The 20,433-nt window shown below is 45.1% G+C and overlaps 1 protein-coding gene across 1 annotated transcript in view; it reads left to right on the forward strand.

Annotated features, from left to right (window-relative positions):
- The window catches only part of MRPL1 (mitochondrial ribosomal protein L1), a 641,951-nt gene that overhangs the window by 301,854 nt on the left and 319,664 nt on the right, over nucleotides 1-20,433 (forward strand). The window contains exon 5 of the mRNA XM_086961813.1: nucleotides 13,762-13,833. Coding sequence (XP_086817939.1) covers nucleotides 13,762-13,833 — 72 coding nt within the window. The remainder of the gene's footprint in view (nucleotides 1-13,761; nucleotides 13,834-20,433) is intronic.

Here is a 20,433-nt window from a genome sequence, read left to right on the forward strand (position 1 = left end):
AGTTAATAACAGATCTTAATGTATGTATTTTTGCCCTGCCTTACATCTTAATAAAAAAAGAAGCCTCCATTGATTTCTAGGGACTAAATTAGCTTACTCTTTTAAAAGTGATATTTTGACTTGTGTATGTTGGATGTTTGCCGTTTCAGCCTTGTTTTATTCAGATAAATATTGGCTATTTTTCTGAACCGGCATGGACTTTTTTTTGGTAGTGTTTTCAGTGTGTTACTGTGTGTGTAGGTACAACTACTTTACACTGTACCTCTAAGACAGTTCATATCAAGTTACTAAGGGCAGGGCTTATCTTTATTTATTTTATTTTATTTATTTGCTTCTATAGCGCTGGACTCGACCCCCTGAGGGGTATCTCCGTGCTTCGCACGCTGTAGATGACAGAGAATAAAGCCTTGGGTGCTGAACGGTTGATGTGTCTAAGCTTCCCTAAAGAGGTAGGTTTTTAGTGCCTTCCTAAAGGAGAGAAGATTGGTATTATGGCGCATGTTTAAAGGAAGTTTATTCCAATGGGAAGGTCCTACATAAGAGAGGGCACGGCCACCCTGCTTTGCCTTTTTTATAAATGGAATTTTTAGTAGGAATTGGCTGTTGGAACGCAGAAGGCGTTCAGATTTGTAAATTTGAAATATCTGAGTCAGGTAATGGGGACCTGATCCAAAGAGACTTTTGTGAATGATACAGCAACTTTTACATTTGATTAGCTGGCGTACAGGCAGCCAGTGAAGCTCTTCCAGAAGGGGCCTAGATGGAGATCTTGAAGGAACATTGAGAACCAGTCTGGCCGCAGTGTTTTGGGCCACTTGGAGTCGGTTGATTACATGTTCATTTGCTGAAATAAGGATGCCATTGCAGTAATCCAACCGACTTATTACAAGCGCCTGGGCTAAGGTCTTTCTGTAAACATCTGATAGGTAGGGAAAAACCCTTCTCAATAGACTGATTGTCCGAAAACAAGATCCAGTCACCAGATTCACATGTTCTTTTAGGACCAGGTTCTGGTCTAGTCTGACTCCTAAGTTCTTAACTGATTGTTTTGGACAAGGAATAGGTCCCAATTCCAGAGGCCACCAATCTGGTGACCACAGAAGATTTGCGTTCCCAAATAGCATGACTTCTGTCTTGCCCACGTTACACTGGAGGCAATTAGAAGCCATCCAGTGAGATACCGCTCTCATACCTTCAGCAAAGGAGTTCTTAATTTCTGGGGTTAAGGTCTGAAAAGGGAACAAGAGCTGGGTGTCGTCAGCATACGACACAGGGTTAAACCCATACTGTCTCACCATGTCAGCAAGGGGGGGCCACATACACATTAAATAATGTGGGGCTTAGGCATGAGCCCTGCGGAACTCCCTTGGTGAGCTCCCTAGAGATGGAATGATAGGAGCCCAAGCTGACGCTTTGTGAGCGGCCTGTGAGAAAGCTTTCCAGCCAGGACAGAGCTACGCCTTCGATCCCCACCTGCTGCAACCGGCCGAGAAGAATCTCATGAGACACGGTGTCAAAGGCTGCAGACAGGTCTAACAGCACCAGAATCATGGAGCCTCCTCTATCCTGTGTCATATTGATGTTATCTGACACGGAGAGGAGTGCAGATTCGGTGCTGTAGTTGGGTCTGAACCCAGATTGAGAGTGGTCCAGACCCCCTGTAGCCTCAACAAACCGTGACACATGAGTGTTTACATGTTTTTCGGCCAGTTTGCTTAAGAATGGTAGCAGGGAAATGGGGCGTAAGTTGGATATTTCTGACCAAGGCAAGGCCGTGTTTTTACGGATGGGGTTTACCACCGCCTTTTTCCAGTCTTGGGGTATTCATCCCTCTTTGAGAGATAGATTGATGATCGTCTGTATCATGGGAGACAGAAGATTGCTTTTTAGGGCCGTTGTTTTTGCTGGAATGAGATCTAATGAGGAGCCGGTTTTAATGCTACTGATCAAGGATAAGATTTCTGTTTGACTGGTTTCAGGGAACTCAGTTAACTTAGGTTGGTTATTATCAGAGGGCATCAAAGTATTTTTAATGCTAGTCCCGTAGTTTTTAACCATTGTGATCTTTTGATAGATGGTGTCAATTTTTTCCTCAAAGAAGAGGGAAATATCATTACATAATGATTGGGTAAATTCATCAGGACTCTCACTAGCCAAAGGCTTTACAAAGGTCTGTAAGATCCTGAACAGCTCTCTGGAGGAGTTCCCTGCTTCTGCTAGCTGTGATGTTAAGCTGTTCTTTTTAGCTAGCCTGATGTTTTTATAATAGGAGCTTAGAGCTTCTGAGTGATTTTTCCGGCTTTCTTCCGTATGTGTCTTTCTCCATATTTTTTCTAATTTCCTGCAGCCTTGCTTTTCTATCCTCAATTGTTCAGTATACCATGTCTCCTGTTTCGACATGGGATATTGTTTTTTAGTTTCAATGGGGCGATGAGGTCTACAGCTTCTTTAAGGGTTGTGTTATATTTGGAAAGAGCTGATTCCGCATTATCTATTGCAGTGATAAGTGGTTCTTTCCATACCTTCTGGATTTCTTCTAATGTGACCTTGTGCCATTGTCCGCGCCATAAGGGAGGAGCAGACTGTTTTTTAATTGGTTTTACTAATCCAGGAAGAGTGAATTCAACAAGACAATGGTCTGACCAGTTAACTCGAGTAGGGGGTCGACTACATAGCTTAGGGCCATTAGAGAATATCAAGTCTAAGGTATGGCCTCCTATATGTGTGGGACCATTATTTTGTAACTGGAATCTTAATAAGGTAAGGTCTGAGAGCAGGGACATGGTTTCAGGGTGGTCGGGAATGTCAACATGAAAGTTAAAATCACCTACTAACAAAAAGTTTTCTTTGGCTTTTAGGTGTTGTGCTAGTAGTTCTGTTAAAGATAGAGTAAATTCCTTACTAGGCCCAGGTGGGCGATAGATCAGAGCTCCTTTCCAGTTTTGTTTGGAGCCTGACTCTATCTTGAAAATCATCATTTCCATCGCTGAACAACAACTTTGCTCTTAGCTGTGTGATGGCCTTACCTTGACTAGAGTGAGGTTCCCTACTTGGACAGGGTGCAAACCACTATTAACTAGAGACCCCATTTCTAACATTGATGGTCAGCAGTGAGGATAGGACTTGTTTGTACTTTGTATACAGTGATTGCTGAACACTACTTACATATCACAGACCATTAGGAAATCACCTACTGTTTTTCCTTTTCTCTCTGTTTTTGCAGCTGGTGAATTTGATCCGCAATCATGTCTCAGGTTGGTGAACCAGCAGTTGCAGATTTGGTGTTTGAGCTAGAGAGGTTGGATGCCTATACGGTACCTCATCTCAAAATGTTCTGCAAGGAGTTGAAATGTCCTACTAGAGGCATCACTAAGAAGGAGGAGCGGCAAAAGGCGCCGAGGGCCTGTTTGTCAGCAAAGGAGGCTGGTGGGCACACAGCAGGTGAAGATGATAATGTGGATTTGGAGGAGCGAAGCCTGCATGAGAATTTTGTGAATCAGGATCCACCTGGGAGGGAGGCACCTTCCAGGGCAAGCAGCAGTGTTTCTTCAAGAGGTTTGTCCCCAGAGGCGCTGGAGCACAAGCGTGAGGGAAGGGTCGGATAGAGCTGAAAAGTCTCAAGATGGAGCATGAGAGAGATCTCCAGCTGGAACCAGCTAAACTCAACCGAGAGGCAAACCAGGATAACTTGGTTATAAAGGAAAGAAGGATGATGCTAGCTCAAGAGCTGAGCTTGAAGGAGCTGGATTTGAAGGCCAAGTCCACCACAGATGGTGGTAGCATTTCTTCAGTGTAGTCTGAAAGAAACACATTCCTAAGAATCATGGGAAAGAGGTTATCAAGGAGGATGGTATCCAGTGGTGAATTCAGGGCTATGTGGCAGCTCTCCACATGACATGGGGCCCGAGAGAGATTGGGGGATGGTACTGTGGAACTACTTTACAGTGGAGGGGAGAGACACATTGCTAGCCTTAGGGAAAGTACATGAACTCACCTACACTACCACGAAGGACGCCCTCATCACCAGGTCTGATCTTACTCCGATAGTTACAGGGACAAGTTTAGGCAGAGCAAGAAACTTTATTCTCAGACATGGCTTGAATGTGTAGATTCTTTTTGCAGAGCACTGGGTGGTTGGGTGAAGAGCAGTGATGAAACAGATTACCGGATGCTGTACAATCTGAGTGTGTGGGAGCACTTGTCTAGTCTGTGTTTTTCCGAGCTGTGTCAGCACTTGATGGACAGCAGGCTTACTGACTCCAGGAAGCTTGCTCGGGAGGCAGACTACTGGATGAGTACCCTGGTACATAAGAGCCTGTTTGTGGGACAACCAGCCAAGAAGGGTGGTTTAGGAATATATACCTTTACTACACAGTTTTTACACTGCAATACAATTACAAAGCGGTTGTTACAACGACTGTGTTGTTACCACGCAGTACCATTACAACGCAAGTCGTTACAACGACTTGCGCTAGATGGCGCACTGGACTTATGAATAGTATGATTTACTATTCCAGCTCCTGTGTGTGCAACAGTAGGGAAGGTGTTGGAATAAGAAATTATACTAGTCCTTTGTCTAGAGCGCCATCTAGCGCAAGTCGTTGTAACGACTTGCGTTGTGATGGCATTGCATGGTAACAACGCGGTCGTTGTAACAACCCCGTTGTGGTTGTATTGCAGTGTAAAAACTGCGTAGTAAAGGTTGTTTCCCGTGGTTTAGGCTCCCCCAGCAGAGTCAGAGCAAGGTCAAGGGAGATGCTAACAGGTCCCTGGGTAAGAGGCAAGGAATGGGATCCCATGCTCATTCTGAAAAAAACGGGGAGGGAGGGTTTATTTATTTATTTATAAAGTTTTATAGAGCGCGAACAATATCCCGTCTGGTGGCCCCTCTGTTTTGAGTGTTCCCAGTTAGGCCACATGCAGGGGGATCCTACCTGCTGTAATAGACCATCCACTGCTGCTACCACTACTAGGGTGCTCAATGTGGCCTTGGGGGAAAGTAGTCCCCAGATGCAGGTTATAAACCAAGCCATGATGTCCCTTGGTTGGGAGTTGGACTCAGAGGGTAGGTTGGTGAACCCGGAGGTTGGGAGTCATCACTTCCACCAGGTGGGAGTGAATGGGGTCACAGTCGCTGCTCTGAGAGAAAGATGGGCTAGCCACACCTTGATGGTGGAAAGGCTAGTTTCGGCAGAACAGCACACCGCAAGATGTATAGGTAACTCAAGCCCATGAGCAGGACTTCTTCCGTTCTATGGCCCTGGTGTCTCTACAGTGGGGTGGGGACGTGACCCAGAGAATGGTCATAGCTAGTCCCCAGATGCCCATAGACTGCGTTCTGGGAAATTATGCCCCCAGGTGTCAGGGTAACTGAGAGGGGCAGTCTCCACAGGTGCCGTAACAGTTCAGTTTTCTGGAGGAAGGTACTGGGCCTCAGAGGGAGGAACAAGGTGAGGGAGAGCCCACCTCTGTTTTCTGTTCATACTTAGGGTTCAGACCCTGGGCTAAGAGACCTGTCTCAGGATACCACCCCTGAGCTGGGGGAGGTGAAGTAGAAAAAGGGTGCTAGGCGCCTGGGGCTACTGCGTCCACTTTGAGAAACCACAGCGGTCAGAAATCCCTGGATGGCCTGGGGCCTGGCTCTTGACACTGACAGCTGTCAGTAGCCTCTGCTGGTTGTTGTCTGTATAGACAGAGTTCTTCCTGGGTTAGGGATAGAAGTCTGACTCGAGGGGTGGAATGGGCCACATCACTTTGTTTGCCATGGTGTTACGGTCTTCCTATTAGGATGCATTTGTTAGCAAGTTAAAGTTCGGTGCTTCACAGATAGGGCTCACAGATGAGGAGATTGGTCTGGTTAGTGGTGGTGGGGGGGGAGGGAGGGGCTGGGGGGGAGGGAAAGGGAGGAGAGAGAAAGATATATATATATATATATTCTGGAGCAAATAATTCTTCAGTGAAGAAGACTCCGCACACCACTTTGGATTACGTTGATTTGTTTATTCTCCTGTAGGTTTAGGTGGGGTAAAACCTACAGGAGAATAAACAAATCAACGTAATTCAAAGTGGTATGCGGCGTCTTCTTTACTGAAGAATTATTTGCTCCAGCAATTGACAGCGAGGCTGTCTCGATCCTCGCCGCCAGCACCGGCTTCAAGTTGCTCCCCCCCGCTTTGGGACATTTGCTCGTGAATATATATATATATATATATATATATATATATATCACCCCTGGTGAATGGTGCATTGCAGAGTGGTTGTTAATTAAAATGGGTGTGATGAGAGCAAGTGAACAGTGACGGGTGAAAAGGGGTAGCATATGAAGAGTGAAGAGGGGATGTAGGAGAAGCCTAGGCAGATTGGATGGGTGGAGTCAGAGTGTACTGGAGAGCAAGGGTTGGTGATTGGGGCCCAAGTGACTAAGAAGGGGTCATGGATGGAGGAGGGGCCAGGGCACTCAGCAAGTCAGGGTAAAAGACGAGTGAGCAGAGTGGGGGCAACGGTGGGCTCTCATGCAGTGGTTGCTCAGCACACAGATGGGGGGAATACAGAGAACAGGAGTTACGGTGGGGAACCTCAATTTTTTTTTACTGCACCCCCCTTACACTGCTTTCGGGGGCAATCACATTTGGGGGGGCCGTATTAAAAGGGGTTTGGGGGTGTACTATTAAAGGTGATAGGGTCACAGAATGACATGGCGTCTGGGAAATTTTGTGGGGCTATCCTTAGATTTTACTGCTCCCCTCCTCCCTTATGGGGTGCACCCCATAAAAGAAATATGGGCAACGGGGGATAGGTGGGGTGAACAGGTTTGTGACAGCTTAAATTACAAAACAAGACTCATCACCATTGAACTCACCTCTAAGAAGGCTCTACTGCCATCCGCTGAGTCTGCACCACCTCTTGACCTCTTAGACAAGTGCAAACCTTTCAGCATGAACACCAAGAACAATGCTTCATGGGTCACTTTTACCCACTTCAGTGATAAAGAAATCAACAAGATTCTTCAGAGTATCAACCCATCTAACCACTTCAGTAACCCGTGGCCCCCGGCCATCTACAAAGAAATAAAGAATGTCCTCATCCCCACCTGGACAAAGATTGTAAACGCTTCACTGTCACAAGACACAATCCCAGACTGCCTAAAAGCAGCTCAGGTGTCACCGACACTAAAAAAAAACTAACACAGATAGAGCTGACCTCAATAACTTCCGCCCTATCTCCAACATCCTCACCGTAGCCAAACTCCTAGAAAAATGCTTCAATCCCAACTCTGTGCTCACATTGAGAATTTCCAACTTCTAGACCAGCATCAATCTGGCTTTCGGAGGGGGCACATCACTGAATCGACTGTCACTCACGTCTTGGATGACATTTTAAAAATGCTTGATCAAAATGAATTCTGCCTTCTAATCCTGCTTGACCTTTCCTCTGCCTTCGACACGGTCAATCACGACAACCTCCTATCCATTCTGAAGAACAGGATGGGTTTCACTGGTCAGGTTACAATGGTTGTCCTCCTTCCTCAACCACAGATCACAAATAGTCAATGCAAACCACTCTCTCTCCCAGCCCTCTCCAGTACTAATGGGGGTTCCCCAAAGGTCCGCCCTATCTCCTATACTCTTCAACCTATTCTTGGAACCATTAGCTAATTCACTAAATTCCACGAACATTCTCTATCCTACGTATGCAGACGATATGCAACTTTATTTGACAATCTCCTCCCCGGACAACATAATCTCACCCAACACTACCCTAACGTCTACTCAAAACTGGTTAACTGAGAACAATCTCCTTCTCAACACCACCAAAACAGAATTCCTTCTCATCTCTCCTCTGAACCACACCTTTGATCTTTGGTTGAATCCCCTCACTGCTTTTATCTGCTCCCCTCTCATTATAGCCTCAGCCAAATCTCTCTGAATCACCCTGGACAAGCACTTGAACATGAAGAATCATATCACCAATGTGTGCAAGGGAGCTAATCACTTGATGAGGACACTCAGAAATTTTAAACCATTCCTTCCACTAACTGATTTCAAGCAGGTGGTCCAAACGCTTGTTCTGCCGAGGCTAGAGTATGGCAGCGCTACGCTTTGTGGCCTTCCCAAATACACCCTGGCTCCACTAAGAGCAACACTGAATGCTGCGGCTAGACTGGTCACAGGTACCAAACGAAATCCCCAGCCCTAAAATCGCTTAAATGGTTGCCCTAAGATGCTCGAATTCAGTTAAAGATTGCCGTTCTGGTGCACAAAGCCCTACATGTCAAAACTCCCAGGTACCTAGCGCAAAAGCTTGAATTATCCTGTGGTGGTAGAGCCTCAAGAAGCGCTAACTCTTTCCTCTCGAAACCACGCATCTTTAGCAAAAAGAGAACCTGCCAATGAGCCTTCTCCGGCACTGCCCCGAAGATATGGAACTCTCTTCCACCGGAAGTTCGCAGAATCTCCTCCATGATTGCTTTCAAACTGGAAGCCAAAAGATTCCTAATGAACAAGTTCTTACCTTAATTGGGTTAGGATCATCTGCTCTGTCATTGATCCTACAACCATTAGACTCAGTTGATGCTGTTCTTCTTTGCCTTATCGTGTACCACCCTCGTAGCCCGCTATGTACATGTTGATTGTATTACTCGCCTTTGACTCCTTTGTCTTGTAATCATGTGATTATTCTTGTTTTTTGTTCCTACTTGATGTTGATATTGCATTTATTACCTTCCTTCCATCCTTTTGTAAAGCGCTCAGATATCCTTCGGGATCTTGTTCGCGATATTTAAAACTTTATAAATAAATAAAATAAATGTTGAAAGGTTTTTAAGGTCTTTTAATTATAATACATTCATTTTGTGATGATGGTGCTTTGATGAAGTATTAGAAATTCAGTATCTGAAGTCCTTTGTTTTATCTGGCTATTGCATGTGGCCTAGGCTCATTCATAAGTTTCTCTAGCCAGCAGTCTTGAGTTCTGATTTGTAAAACTACCTGGTTTCCATTTCTTCTTACTTCCTCCTTCTTTGGCTGCAACACCTGTCCGTGAATAAGTGCTCTGATATGTGCTGTGTGCATGCCTCTGATGTATACTAAGGCATGCGCCCAGCTGTGTAGTACAAAAGATTCTCATAGGTAAACAGGAAGAGGGCTGAATATCCACAGAGTGGTATTCATTTTCAGTCCAAGACGTTGCTCCACAGGAGGGCTTATCATTTGCAAAATATTTGTTTGAGACATATGAGCTGTAGATCATATGCGTTCGCATAGATCGCCATCTTGTGTTGGGCTCGGATCTTTGCATTTTGTTTTCCTTCGAAGAAGTCTTTCTAGTCACGAGGCAGGTGACTCCTCCTTAAGAAGATAGTGCGCATGGGCATAGACTCCATCCCCAGATTGTTTTTTCCCGCCATTGAGTTCGGATTTGTATTGCACCGCTCCGGTTCGGAATCTTCTTCCAACCTTTTAGACGCGCAATACTTACTACCCAGCGGTATTGTTTTTATCTTGTTTTCTCTTTCGACGTGCATCGTAAAATCCAACTACTTCGATCGACGCTTCAACGTGGGCCTTGAGGCCTACCCGTGCCGACCATGGCAGCAGTCAATGGAACAGACTCCATTGAAGAAATGCCCCGGGTGTGGTGCTAAGTTCTCACACACGGACCTGCACGAAGTCTTTAATCTCTGCCTCTAACCAGAGCACGAAGAAACCAACTGCGAGGCCTGTCGATCATTCCGACTGTTGGGTTTGATATCACAAGATGAGACGCAGCACTAGTCCTGTGCCTGATATTTTCGGGGACAAGTCGGAATTCCAACCCTGCACCGAAGAAGAACACATTTCCGTGTCTGAAGCCGACGACTCCGACATGGAAGAGGACTCGAATGTCACTCCGGCTCAATAAACTGTGAGTAACGAGCACCAACTGCCCACAAAAACACTAAAGACTCTGGTTACACCTTCGCCTTCGGGCTCCGGTCGACACCGTCATACCATTTCTGACACCCCCGCCTTCGAGCCCGGCTATGAAACAAAGACAAGTCTTCCAGCTCGGGATCGAGCCGACCCCATGCAGGTGCCGAACCCACATCTTCTGCACCGAAACACAAGGCTAAGCCTGACGCTCTGCTGTCTGCACCGAAGACCTCTTCGGCACTGAAAGATTCCCATAAACCCAAGGCTTCGGAGCTGATACCACCAAACCCAAAAGCTTCGGAACCGACACCGGCTAAATCGAAAGCATCTGAACCAAAACCAGTTAAAGAACCAGTTAAAGAAAAAATCTTTGGACCCGAAACCAGCTAAAGAAAAGCCTTTGGATCTGAAATAGGGAAAAGTCAAGTCTTCCTTCGGAGCCAAAACATCCCGCACCGAAGAGCACTGAACTTAAAAACCACGGAAGCCCTCTTAAACCTACCGAACGTGAACAGACTCCATCCAAAGAACTTCCTCCACAAGAATCTTTGGATCTGAAACAAAAACAGTTGCATATTGACCCAGAAACTGGAAAACTTCGAACAACACCACATAACTCTTAAGAAAAAAAGACATGGGTAATAACCCATCTCCCCCTTACATACCTCCCTTTCCTCCACCTTTTAATCCAAATCTATTAATTTCACCAGCAAACTCGCCACCACCACGTTTTTTACCTGTTCCACAGGATGACTGAGACTGGGATGGGGATGATAATGAGGACAACATTCCACAGGACTCAGACCACTGGGATGATTATGATAAGGATCCGGATCATACTAAAGACCCAAATCTATATCCCTCCAGACCATCCCCACCTGATGACAATATTGGTTTCGCACAGCTCATTAATAGTGTTGCTCAGTACCATGGGGTGGAATTACATAATGATCCGTTGGACGAGGATTTTTTTAGTGGAAACTTTCGCTCCCTCCCAAAAAACCACAAATGCCAGTAAGGTATTCAAAGACCCTGTTAGAGCTAGAATACTTACACCAAAGGTAGACAAAAAATGTAAATTGGGTCTGTAGGAGCGGCTTTACATCAAGGGTCAGGTACCTTTAGATTCACTTGTTGTTTCAAATGCATGGAAAATGACAAATTCTCAGACAACTGGTGACGCCCCTCCTCCTGACAAGGAGTCAAAACATATGGATGCATCAGGCAAAAGAATCGCATCTCAAGCTGCCAATCATTGGCGTATTGCCAATGCACAAGCTCTCCTGGCGCGTTATGCTAGAGCTCACTATGACGAGCTAGAAAAACTGATGCAACACTTACCAGACCAATACAAGGCTAAAGCTCACAACCTCATTCAAGAAGGTAAGCTTATTACTAACACTTCAATCAAATGTGCCCTTGATGCAGCTGATACAGCCATTAACACCAGCGTTTTGCTATGCTGACACGCTTGGCTTCGAATCTCAGGATTCAAACAAAAAGTACAATCAGCACTACTTAATCCGCCATTTGATCAAGAACATCTTTTTGGCCTCAAAGTCGATTCATCATTGGAAAAAATTACACTGAGATTACTAAATCCATGGGGGCATTACAACTACCTTCTAATAGAGGCTCTTTTCGTCGCTCCTTTTATAGGGGTGGCTCAAATATAACCATCAAAAAACACCTCCTCATCTTATAAAAGTCCTAATCAATCCTCCTCATCAAGAGGATATTTTCAGGGATGATATAGAGGGAATAACAATAGAGGAAGAGGCAGTGTTAACTCCACGTACACTTCCCCTAACACCAAACAGTGACTTCCCTCCACTACCCCGATCATTCCACTCCTGTCTGCGGACGTCTAACAGTTCCTACCTGTCTGGAATTCCATTACAACAGACAACCGGTTAAGACAAATGATCCAATAGGTTTATTGCCTGGAACTTACCTCGACTCCACCAAACATTCCTCCCAAATATTGTACGATGTCCTCGGAACCCAAGGCAATGCGCTATGGATGAACTGGCCCGGAACATTTGCTTACGCTTATCTGCCTCTCCCACTCATTCCATTAGTGGTTGGGAAGCTCTAACAGGATATGCTCAAAATTATCCTAGTTGCTCCCACATGGGTTTGACAACTGTGGTTCACAACCCTGTTGGAACTATCTGTAGTTCCTCATCAAAAACTACACCTCTCACCCACGCTTCTCACTCAGAAGCATGGAGAGATAAGACGTACATATCCCAATCAACTCAACCTTGCGATCTGGCACCTCAGATCAGAGAGTTTGGCTACCTTAAACTCCCGCCAGACTGTATGAACGTCATTAAAGAGGCTAGACGTCCTACCACAAGAGCATGCTATGCAACAAAGAGGAAACAATGTGTAATTTACTGTACCAACAATCAAATCAATCCACTAGATGCTTCTATTCAAAACATAATTTGCTATCTCTTACACCCTACACCACTGTAACTTAGCATATACATCTATACGCTTGCATCTCCCTGCAATAGCTGCTTATCTGCAAAACAGACACACCTGTCTTTGTTTTTTGAGTGCCCGCTATCAAAGCATTCATGGGAGGACTCTAAGAGAATCATTCCTCCTAGAGTTCCACCATCTCCAGTTTGGAACCTTAATATCGTCCTTACAAGATTCATGAGTCTACCATTTGAACCTATGCACAAATGTAAACTACAGTTCCTTTGAAGGAAGCCTTCCTTGTAGCCATCACATCTCTTAGAATAGTTAGTGAGCTCCAGGTACTAACCATACAAGAACCATTTTTGCAAATTCATCACAACAAAGTGGTTCTAAGGACTAATTCAACATTTTTACCTTAAGTTGTTTCTGCCTTTCACCTCAATCAGTCTGTTGAAATAGCAGTGTTTTTTCCTCAACCAGACTCGGTGGCAGAACGTGCTCTCCACACACTAGATGCTAAAAGAGCAATACTTTATTACATTGAACAAACAAAATCTTTTACGAAAACCAAACAACTCTTTGTTGCTTTTTCACCACCACATAAGGGCAATCCCATTTCAAAAACTGGTATTGCACGATGGATAGTTAAATGTGTCCAACCATGCTACATCAAAGCTAAACGCACATTAACTATTCCCCTTAGAGCGCATTCCACACACAAGGTAGGGGCTTCTATGGCATTCTTAGGGAATATACCCTTAGATGACATCTGCAAAGCTGCAACTTGGTCAACACCTCACACATTCACAAAACACTACTGTGTAGATGTGCATGCAAAACTACAAGCTAGTGTGGGCCAGGCTGTCTTAAGAACACTTTTTCAAACTATTGCAACAGATACAGGGCATCCACCACTGGGAAGATAACTGCTGTATAGTCTATGCTAACGCATATGATCTACAGCTCATATGCCTCGAACGGAAAATGCTACTTACCCAGTATGCATCTGTTCTTGGCATGTAGAGCTGTATATTCATATGCACCTTCCCGCCTCCCCGGTTACCTTTATCTGCTACAGTATTATCTTACTTGGATACAACACATATGGACATCTTTTTCTATTCTTACCAACTCCATCATCACCCTTTATGGCAGAAAACAATCTGGGGATGGAGTCGATGCCCATGTGCACTATCATGGTAAGGAGGTGTCACCTTCCTTGTGACTAGGAAGACTTCTTCGAAGAAAAACAAAGTGCAAACATCCGAGCCCAACAGATGGCGATTTATGCTAACTCATATGAATCTACAGCTCTACATGCCAATAATAGATGCATACTGGGTCAGTAGCAGTTTCCTTACTTTTTATTTTTACACGTGAAATTATTGACACATTTTCTTCCTTCTCCTAACAGAGTGCCGGTGAAGCTGAATTAGCCCGAGAAAATGGAGCATATTACGCAGGAGGGATTGAACTGGTCCAACAGGTGATTCATTTTTTTCTTATATGTTTTTAATTAAAAGCCAAGTTTGTTTCCTTTCTGTATTTTGATGCCTGAGACATATCCATAGGTCTTTTTAATGATTTTTAATGCTTATGTTTGATTTACATTTTTTGTGGCTAAGATGTGATTGAGTGTAGGAGTTTAAGAGATTAACTCAAAAAATGCGGTGGTCCAAACCAATGTAACAGCTTGCCTAGAAAGCCAAGTGAGCACATGTTAGGGCAGATATCAAATGTACTAATACTACAATGAGAGAATGTTCAGAACATGGCGGCTGTGAGCTAGACTCTCACGGCTGTGGGTGCCACTGAGGGGAAAGCGTTACCGGGGGAGAGCTCTAATTGAGACGCAGTTACGGGAATCTGTAGCTGAAACCTACCATAATTGTGGTATGTAGCAGACATGCGGGCCGGGTCGGCCTACTGGAGGTTGGTTCCTGGTTTCCTGGGGACGCGTTGGAGAGACGCAGCAGTGGAGCTTCAGCGTTCGTGGGAGGCCAGCGTGAAGACGAGGGCCAGAGACAGAACAAGTCGAGCTTCCCAGCAGTACTCTGAGAAAGTGAGGAAGACGGCCAGGGACTGGAGGAACACAGTAGGAGAGTGGAAGAGGGGAGTGCTGTTTGAGAGAGTGGGGCAGCCCTCGCATATGTAGATAGGTACTATCAAGGAATGTGAGGCACCCTCCAGGTACACTTTGAGGACCAGGAACCCCGGAGGTAAGGCGAACTCTCTTCCTATTTTGCCGGATTCACTGCCAGAATTGACGCAAGGAGTATAAGTTTTTGTCAAGGTAAAGCGGGGGCGGCAAGGAAGAGGGAGTCTCTGGAGTAGAAAATCATTATCAAGAAAAATCATCGAGGGGAAAATACAGGAAAAATTGTAACTGCGCATACCAAAGTAAAAATAACTCCCTCATTAAAATAATTTTTTCGAGTCCTCCCAAGTAGGCAGAAAGATGGTACAGGCAGTGCAGGTGGCGCAGGCCTCAATATGGAAGTAGATGCATCAGACCCATCTAGGAATAGTGTGAATTCAGAGGAGACTGCAACTAACACGAAAAATATGAAAAAGGTTGTGAATAGGCCCGGCTTAACTCATTCAAAAATGAATGAGTTAAGCAGTGATACTATGCAAGTTCAAGGAGACGCTATTACAATTCCTGTGAGGAATAGGTTTATTGTCCTTGCACCACTCGACGATCTAGGAGCTCCTGCTCAAGCTCAAAGTGGAAGCAGACAGAGCAGTTTGGATGCGGGAGTGCTTGAAGTGAGTCAGGGGAGCCCTGAAGCCTCAGAAGCTTTGTTGGCAAGTATCTTATTGGGATTGAAAAATGACCTAAAGAACCGCTTTGAGGTCTCGGAAGCTAATTAGTTAGGCATACAAGCATCATGCTTGGAGCTAACACAAAAGTTGGATGACGTAACTCTTTGTACAAAGAAGCTCGAGGAAGAGGTGGTCATAGTAAAGCAGGATGTGGAGAACAATGCCTCTGAGATCTCTAATCTAGAAAGGCAAAACCAAACCCTAAGGGAAGATATTGAGAGAGTGGCGTACCATTTCTGAAGGAATAATTTGAGGTTTTTGAACGTCCTGGAAGCCAAGGAAGGGTCAGATATGAAGGCCTTCATTATCTTGTTGTTACAGAATACGATTATGAAGGGCAAGGAAGAGAATAATTTTGAACACGAAATTCAAAGAGCGCACAGAGAGCCTTTTCGTCGCAATCCCCAGAGGGCTAAACCTAGGAAGATCCTTGTGAACGTTCTCTCATACACTACTAAAGAAGAGATACTAAGCCGGGCCTTAAAAAATGGTCCATACTTAGTAGAGGGGTATACACTGCTACTCCGGTCGGATCTATGTGAAGCTACAGAGCAGAGGCAGTGGGAGTTAGGAAATCAGATGGAGGAGCTACGGAAGCTGGGAGCAAAGGTTCAGTTAAAATTCCCTCCAAAGTTCCGCATAATGTGGAACAATAACATTTATAACCTTCGAACAGTAGAAGATGTTGAGTCTCTAATTGACAGAATCAAAAAGGGATAAACTGCTAAGTGACTAATCCTTGATTACGGATAGTTTGCTCTCTTGCATGTTGTTAAACTAGTTGAAATTCCCCCAATGATGCGCCCATAGGCATTGTTATGCCTAAAAAGAGAGGGAGGGTTCCCTTGGGTGGGTTAAGGGGGGGGTGGGGGGAATATTGGGGGGGGGGGGCTGTGGGCACGGGTGGGGTGCAGCGGGTCAAAAAAAAGTCCCCAGAACCTCCTATGCAGGAGGTGGAATACACAAGGAAGTATCATGACCAGAATTCCAAGTATTGATTTATCTACATGGCATGTGAATAGTATTAGGTCTATACCAAGATAGAGGAAAACCATTAAGTATTTAGAAGATAGACAGGCACAAATTATGATTTTACAGGAGACACACGCACTAGCAATTAAAAGCAAGGAGTTGTTCGGTAGGTGTGGATGGGTCCAAAATGTCATTACTTCTGATCAAGCACAATGTAAGGGGGGTCACAATTTTAATTAGAAGCAGTAGTGGGATGGAGCTTAAGTCGTCGAGTACAAACAGTTCTGGTAGGTGTGCTCTAGCCCGAATAAGATGGGCAGATTGTGATTTCATATGTGTCGGGTTTTATGGACTGTGAGTGGGATGGATGAAGGCAAGGACACAGTTTCTTTGTGTTCAGGTGTTTTATTCAAACTTAACAAAAGTTTCCGCCTTCTCGGACTGGGGCGGTAATAAGGCAGAGAGGATTCTGGTTCATCGTCTGGCAGCGGGCAGCTTTTTGGGGACCGACGTTGTCTCTCCAGGTTGGCTCCTCTCAAGGCCATGTCCCAAAAGAAAAACGAAAGGTACAGTCAGGAAATGCACTCTTTCCTAACTTAAAGAGGGGAAGGGAGTGAGGGAGGCACACGGTGCGATATGTACAGAAGCACACGGTGAAGGAGGTGTACAGGAGGTGAAGATTTGTGCTCGGGAGAGGGAATATGGTAAGGGGATTGTTTCACACTCTTCTCCCCGCCCAGCCTGCTATTCGCGCTCCTACCTGTGTGAGCCACTCTTCTTCTGAAGAGCGGCTGTGCGGTGTGTGTGTACGTTGGCCTCCTGGCTCCTCTCGTCTCTCGCTCAGGATCGTGGTACTCAGACTCCGCTGGAGTTCTTGCTCCGTGCCTCTCAACTCCGCAAACTCCGTCTCCTCCCCTGCTTCAGCTTCACTCCGCGCTGGTGGCTCGCACACTCCTCCAATGGGCGTCCAGGCTTTCAAGTCTTCTTCTCCAGTGACGTCGGTGAATGGGGTTGGAACTCCCGCCAACTGCGCCCAGTTAAAGTAACAGGACTCCGAGTCTGGTGCTGTTGTAATGAATGGAGCTTGAATAGGCGGGGGACACTGTGGAGAAATATACGGGGAAGGAATGAGACCGGGTCTACAAAGCGGTGATGTCTGTCTCATTCCTACTGACCCCCCTTCCCTGTCACATGGACCCAATGAGGATGATCTGCAGTACAATATAGAATTGGAATTGAGATTGGCAGATACTTCCGCCCCAGCAATTGTGGACGGGGATTTTAATTTACTGCTGGGTCCTGTATTGGACCGCTCAATGCGGAGGGAGAGTGCTTCTGTACCTAAAATGAGGAATGCATAGAAAGGTATGATACAGGATTTGGACTTACTAGATGTGTGGAGATATCTCAGAGGGAAGGTGAGAAGGTACACGTATCACAGTCAATACCATCACTTTTCAAGCTTAGACTATTTCTTAGTTGATAGATGCCTTGCAATCAGTATTAAAAAGATTGAGCTTCTCCCAGCTCAAATTTCAGATCATTCATCCGTCATAATTACTCTACAAACTCTAGGACTGCAGCCAGGTAGGAGATGGATGTTAAAGTGCGCCCTTCGTCTAGAAGGGGGGAGTTGAGATAGCTTTGAAAAAGGCTGCAGTAGAATACTTCATCAATAATAAAGATACTGCCTCCCCTGGAATAGTATGGGATGCCTTTGAGGTATATATTCGCGGGGTCCTGAAAAGCTTTGCCTGTACAAAAAATAGAGAAGATAGGGCAGAGGTAATAAACGTTGAAAAGAAAGCTCGAAGAAGCTTTGCACTCTATAAGCGTTGGAGAGGAAAGGGAGAGGCTGGAAAGGAGGTTAGAAGAGGTCCAATTAAAATTTAAAATCAGGCTGGAGTCGCAGTGTAAAGCAAGATGGCAATGTGAAGGATTTTGAGTATAGAGAGAAAGCTGGGGCATTGCTTGCCTGGAAGGCTAGGGTCGAAAGAACTAGAAATGAGATAAAGGAGCTGAGGGGAATGGGGGGGAGGTGCTTGACAGTTGGGATGCAATGCAGGAACATGTTGTAGCATTTTATCACTGCTTTATAAGGAAGATATTACTCCAGACCCCAAAAGTTAAAAAGTTAGCTTAGCACACTTGGCCTCCCCGTATTGAATGAAGAAGGGGAAAAAAGGATGGAAGACCAATCACTCAGGAGAAGATAAGGGGGTCAATTAAAAGAGCTGAGAATAGGAAGGCCGCTGGTTTAGATGCTGTCCCCTCAGAAGTATATAAAATGTTAACAGAAGAAGTACTGCCTGTATGGGAAAGTTTGTTTAATATGGTATATATGGGGGAGACACAGGCCCCAGAATCGTGGAGAGAGGCTTCCATAGTTCTGATATTAAAACCAGCCAATGACCCAGTGAAAGCAGAGTAGTATCGACCGATATCCCTGCTAAATGCAGGCTACAAGATCTTTGTTAACATTTTAGCAGGGAGGTTGACTAGAATTGCCCCTCAGCTTATACAGGAAGATCAAAAGGGTTTTATCCCCGGGAGGCAGATGCACGAATTGACCCAGCAGTTGATAGGGTGTATCGGCAAACTACATCTAGGTCGGTACCCTTGGCGGCGGTCACATTGGATGCCGCCAAGGCTTTTGATCATGTGTGCTGGGATTACTTATCGCAGTATTGGAGATCATGGGGTTTGGGCCACATTTTATAACAACATTAAAGGTTTTATATCATCGCTCGACAGCTAGGATTTGTCTTAATGGCTCTCTCACTAGGAGTTTTCTCGATTCTTAGAGTGATGAGACAGAGGTGCCCTCATTTCCCCACTATTGTTCGATATATATTTATTGAACTATTTACCCAGATGCTTTGCCAGGATGAACCGGTTATTGCTTTCCGGACAGGAGCATATGAAAAGAAAATTGCGTTGTATAATTTATACAGCAGATCGGTTGTTACAATCCCCAGGGTGGAGCTATTGGCGAAAGAATATGGCGCTTTCTCAGGATATTCAGTAAATAATGAGAAAACTGGGATAGTGTGCTGGAATATTTTAGACTGAAGGGGTAGTGTCCAGAGAGAGAGATCAGGTATCTTGGAATAAGTATTATTTATTCATTAGAGAGAATTCCCCAGCACAATCTAGAGAGGGTAGTAAAGGGTATTGAGAAAACACTCACTAGATGGAAGAACCTCCCGCTGTAATAATATGGAAGAGTAAATCTAATTAAAATGGTCCTACTTCCTAAGTTGACATTTCTTTTTAATTGTGTCCCTCTTACTTTCCCCAAAGACCTGATTGATAAAATACAGGGTAAATTATGCAGTTTTGTCTGGGCAGCCAGGGGAGAATGGATGTCCTGGAACAAATTGCGGCGTATATTGGCAGAAGGTGGGTTGGCACTTCCGGACCCAAGACAATACTGCATGGCATTTCAGTCCAAGAATTGTAGAGCTCTCTTAGGTACACCGGGCCCATGGTGTGGGGCGGGCTGTTGGAGGAGATGGTCAAGGAGTGGGGCACAGAAGGATTTCTTTACACATTTGGGGCAAAAAAAACTTCTAAAAGTTAGACTGAAGACCCTTAAGGCAGCACTTCTCCTTTGGGTAGGAATTTGGAATATATTGGGAATGGGGTACTTTTCAGAGGGTGCACCAATATGGGATTCACCAGGTATGCCAGAATGTTTGCAAGACCAGCTAAGCTTTCCACTAAGGAGGGTGGGAATTGAACTATGGGGGAATCTCATGGTGGGGAAAGAGGTGGTGCCATGGGAAATCTCGACGCCAAAGACAAATAGGGTAATAAAAGAAGAAAGGGAATGTAAGAATTAAATAATGCAAGATAAGCCATGACCAACCCATTGCAGCACCAGGAGGGATGCCATCTGCCACTGCCTTCTAATATGCAGTACTCTCAACAACCTGTACGAGACAGATTTCTAACTGCATAAAAGGTTACAATGATGGAACTAAAAGGAGGCGGCTCACCACCTACAATTAATACATGCTTTTGCAAACATCACGCCAACACCATGTGTCTTACTTGTCAAGTTGTGCTCCCAGCCAAAGGCATCATTTCAAACAAACAGGGATGTTCTGCCTGCTGTGTAACAGTGTAACGCCACTTTACCTCTCTCTACCTTCTAAAACTAGTACTTTTCCTAACTTCTTTCGGTGTGGAGTAGAGGGAGTGGTGCATGAGACCACCTTTGTTTCAATCATAGCTTTAAAAGCGTAAAACGTTCACACTTGAAGCTACATGCATATTTTAAAGG

Source organism: Lissotriton vulgaris, chromosome 3_1 (genome assembly GCF_964263255.1).
Source record: "Lissotriton vulgaris chromosome 3_1, aLisVul1.2, whole genome shotgun sequence".
NCBI classification, from domain to species: Eukaryota; Metazoa; Chordata; class Amphibia; order Caudata; family Salamandridae; genus Lissotriton; species Lissotriton vulgaris.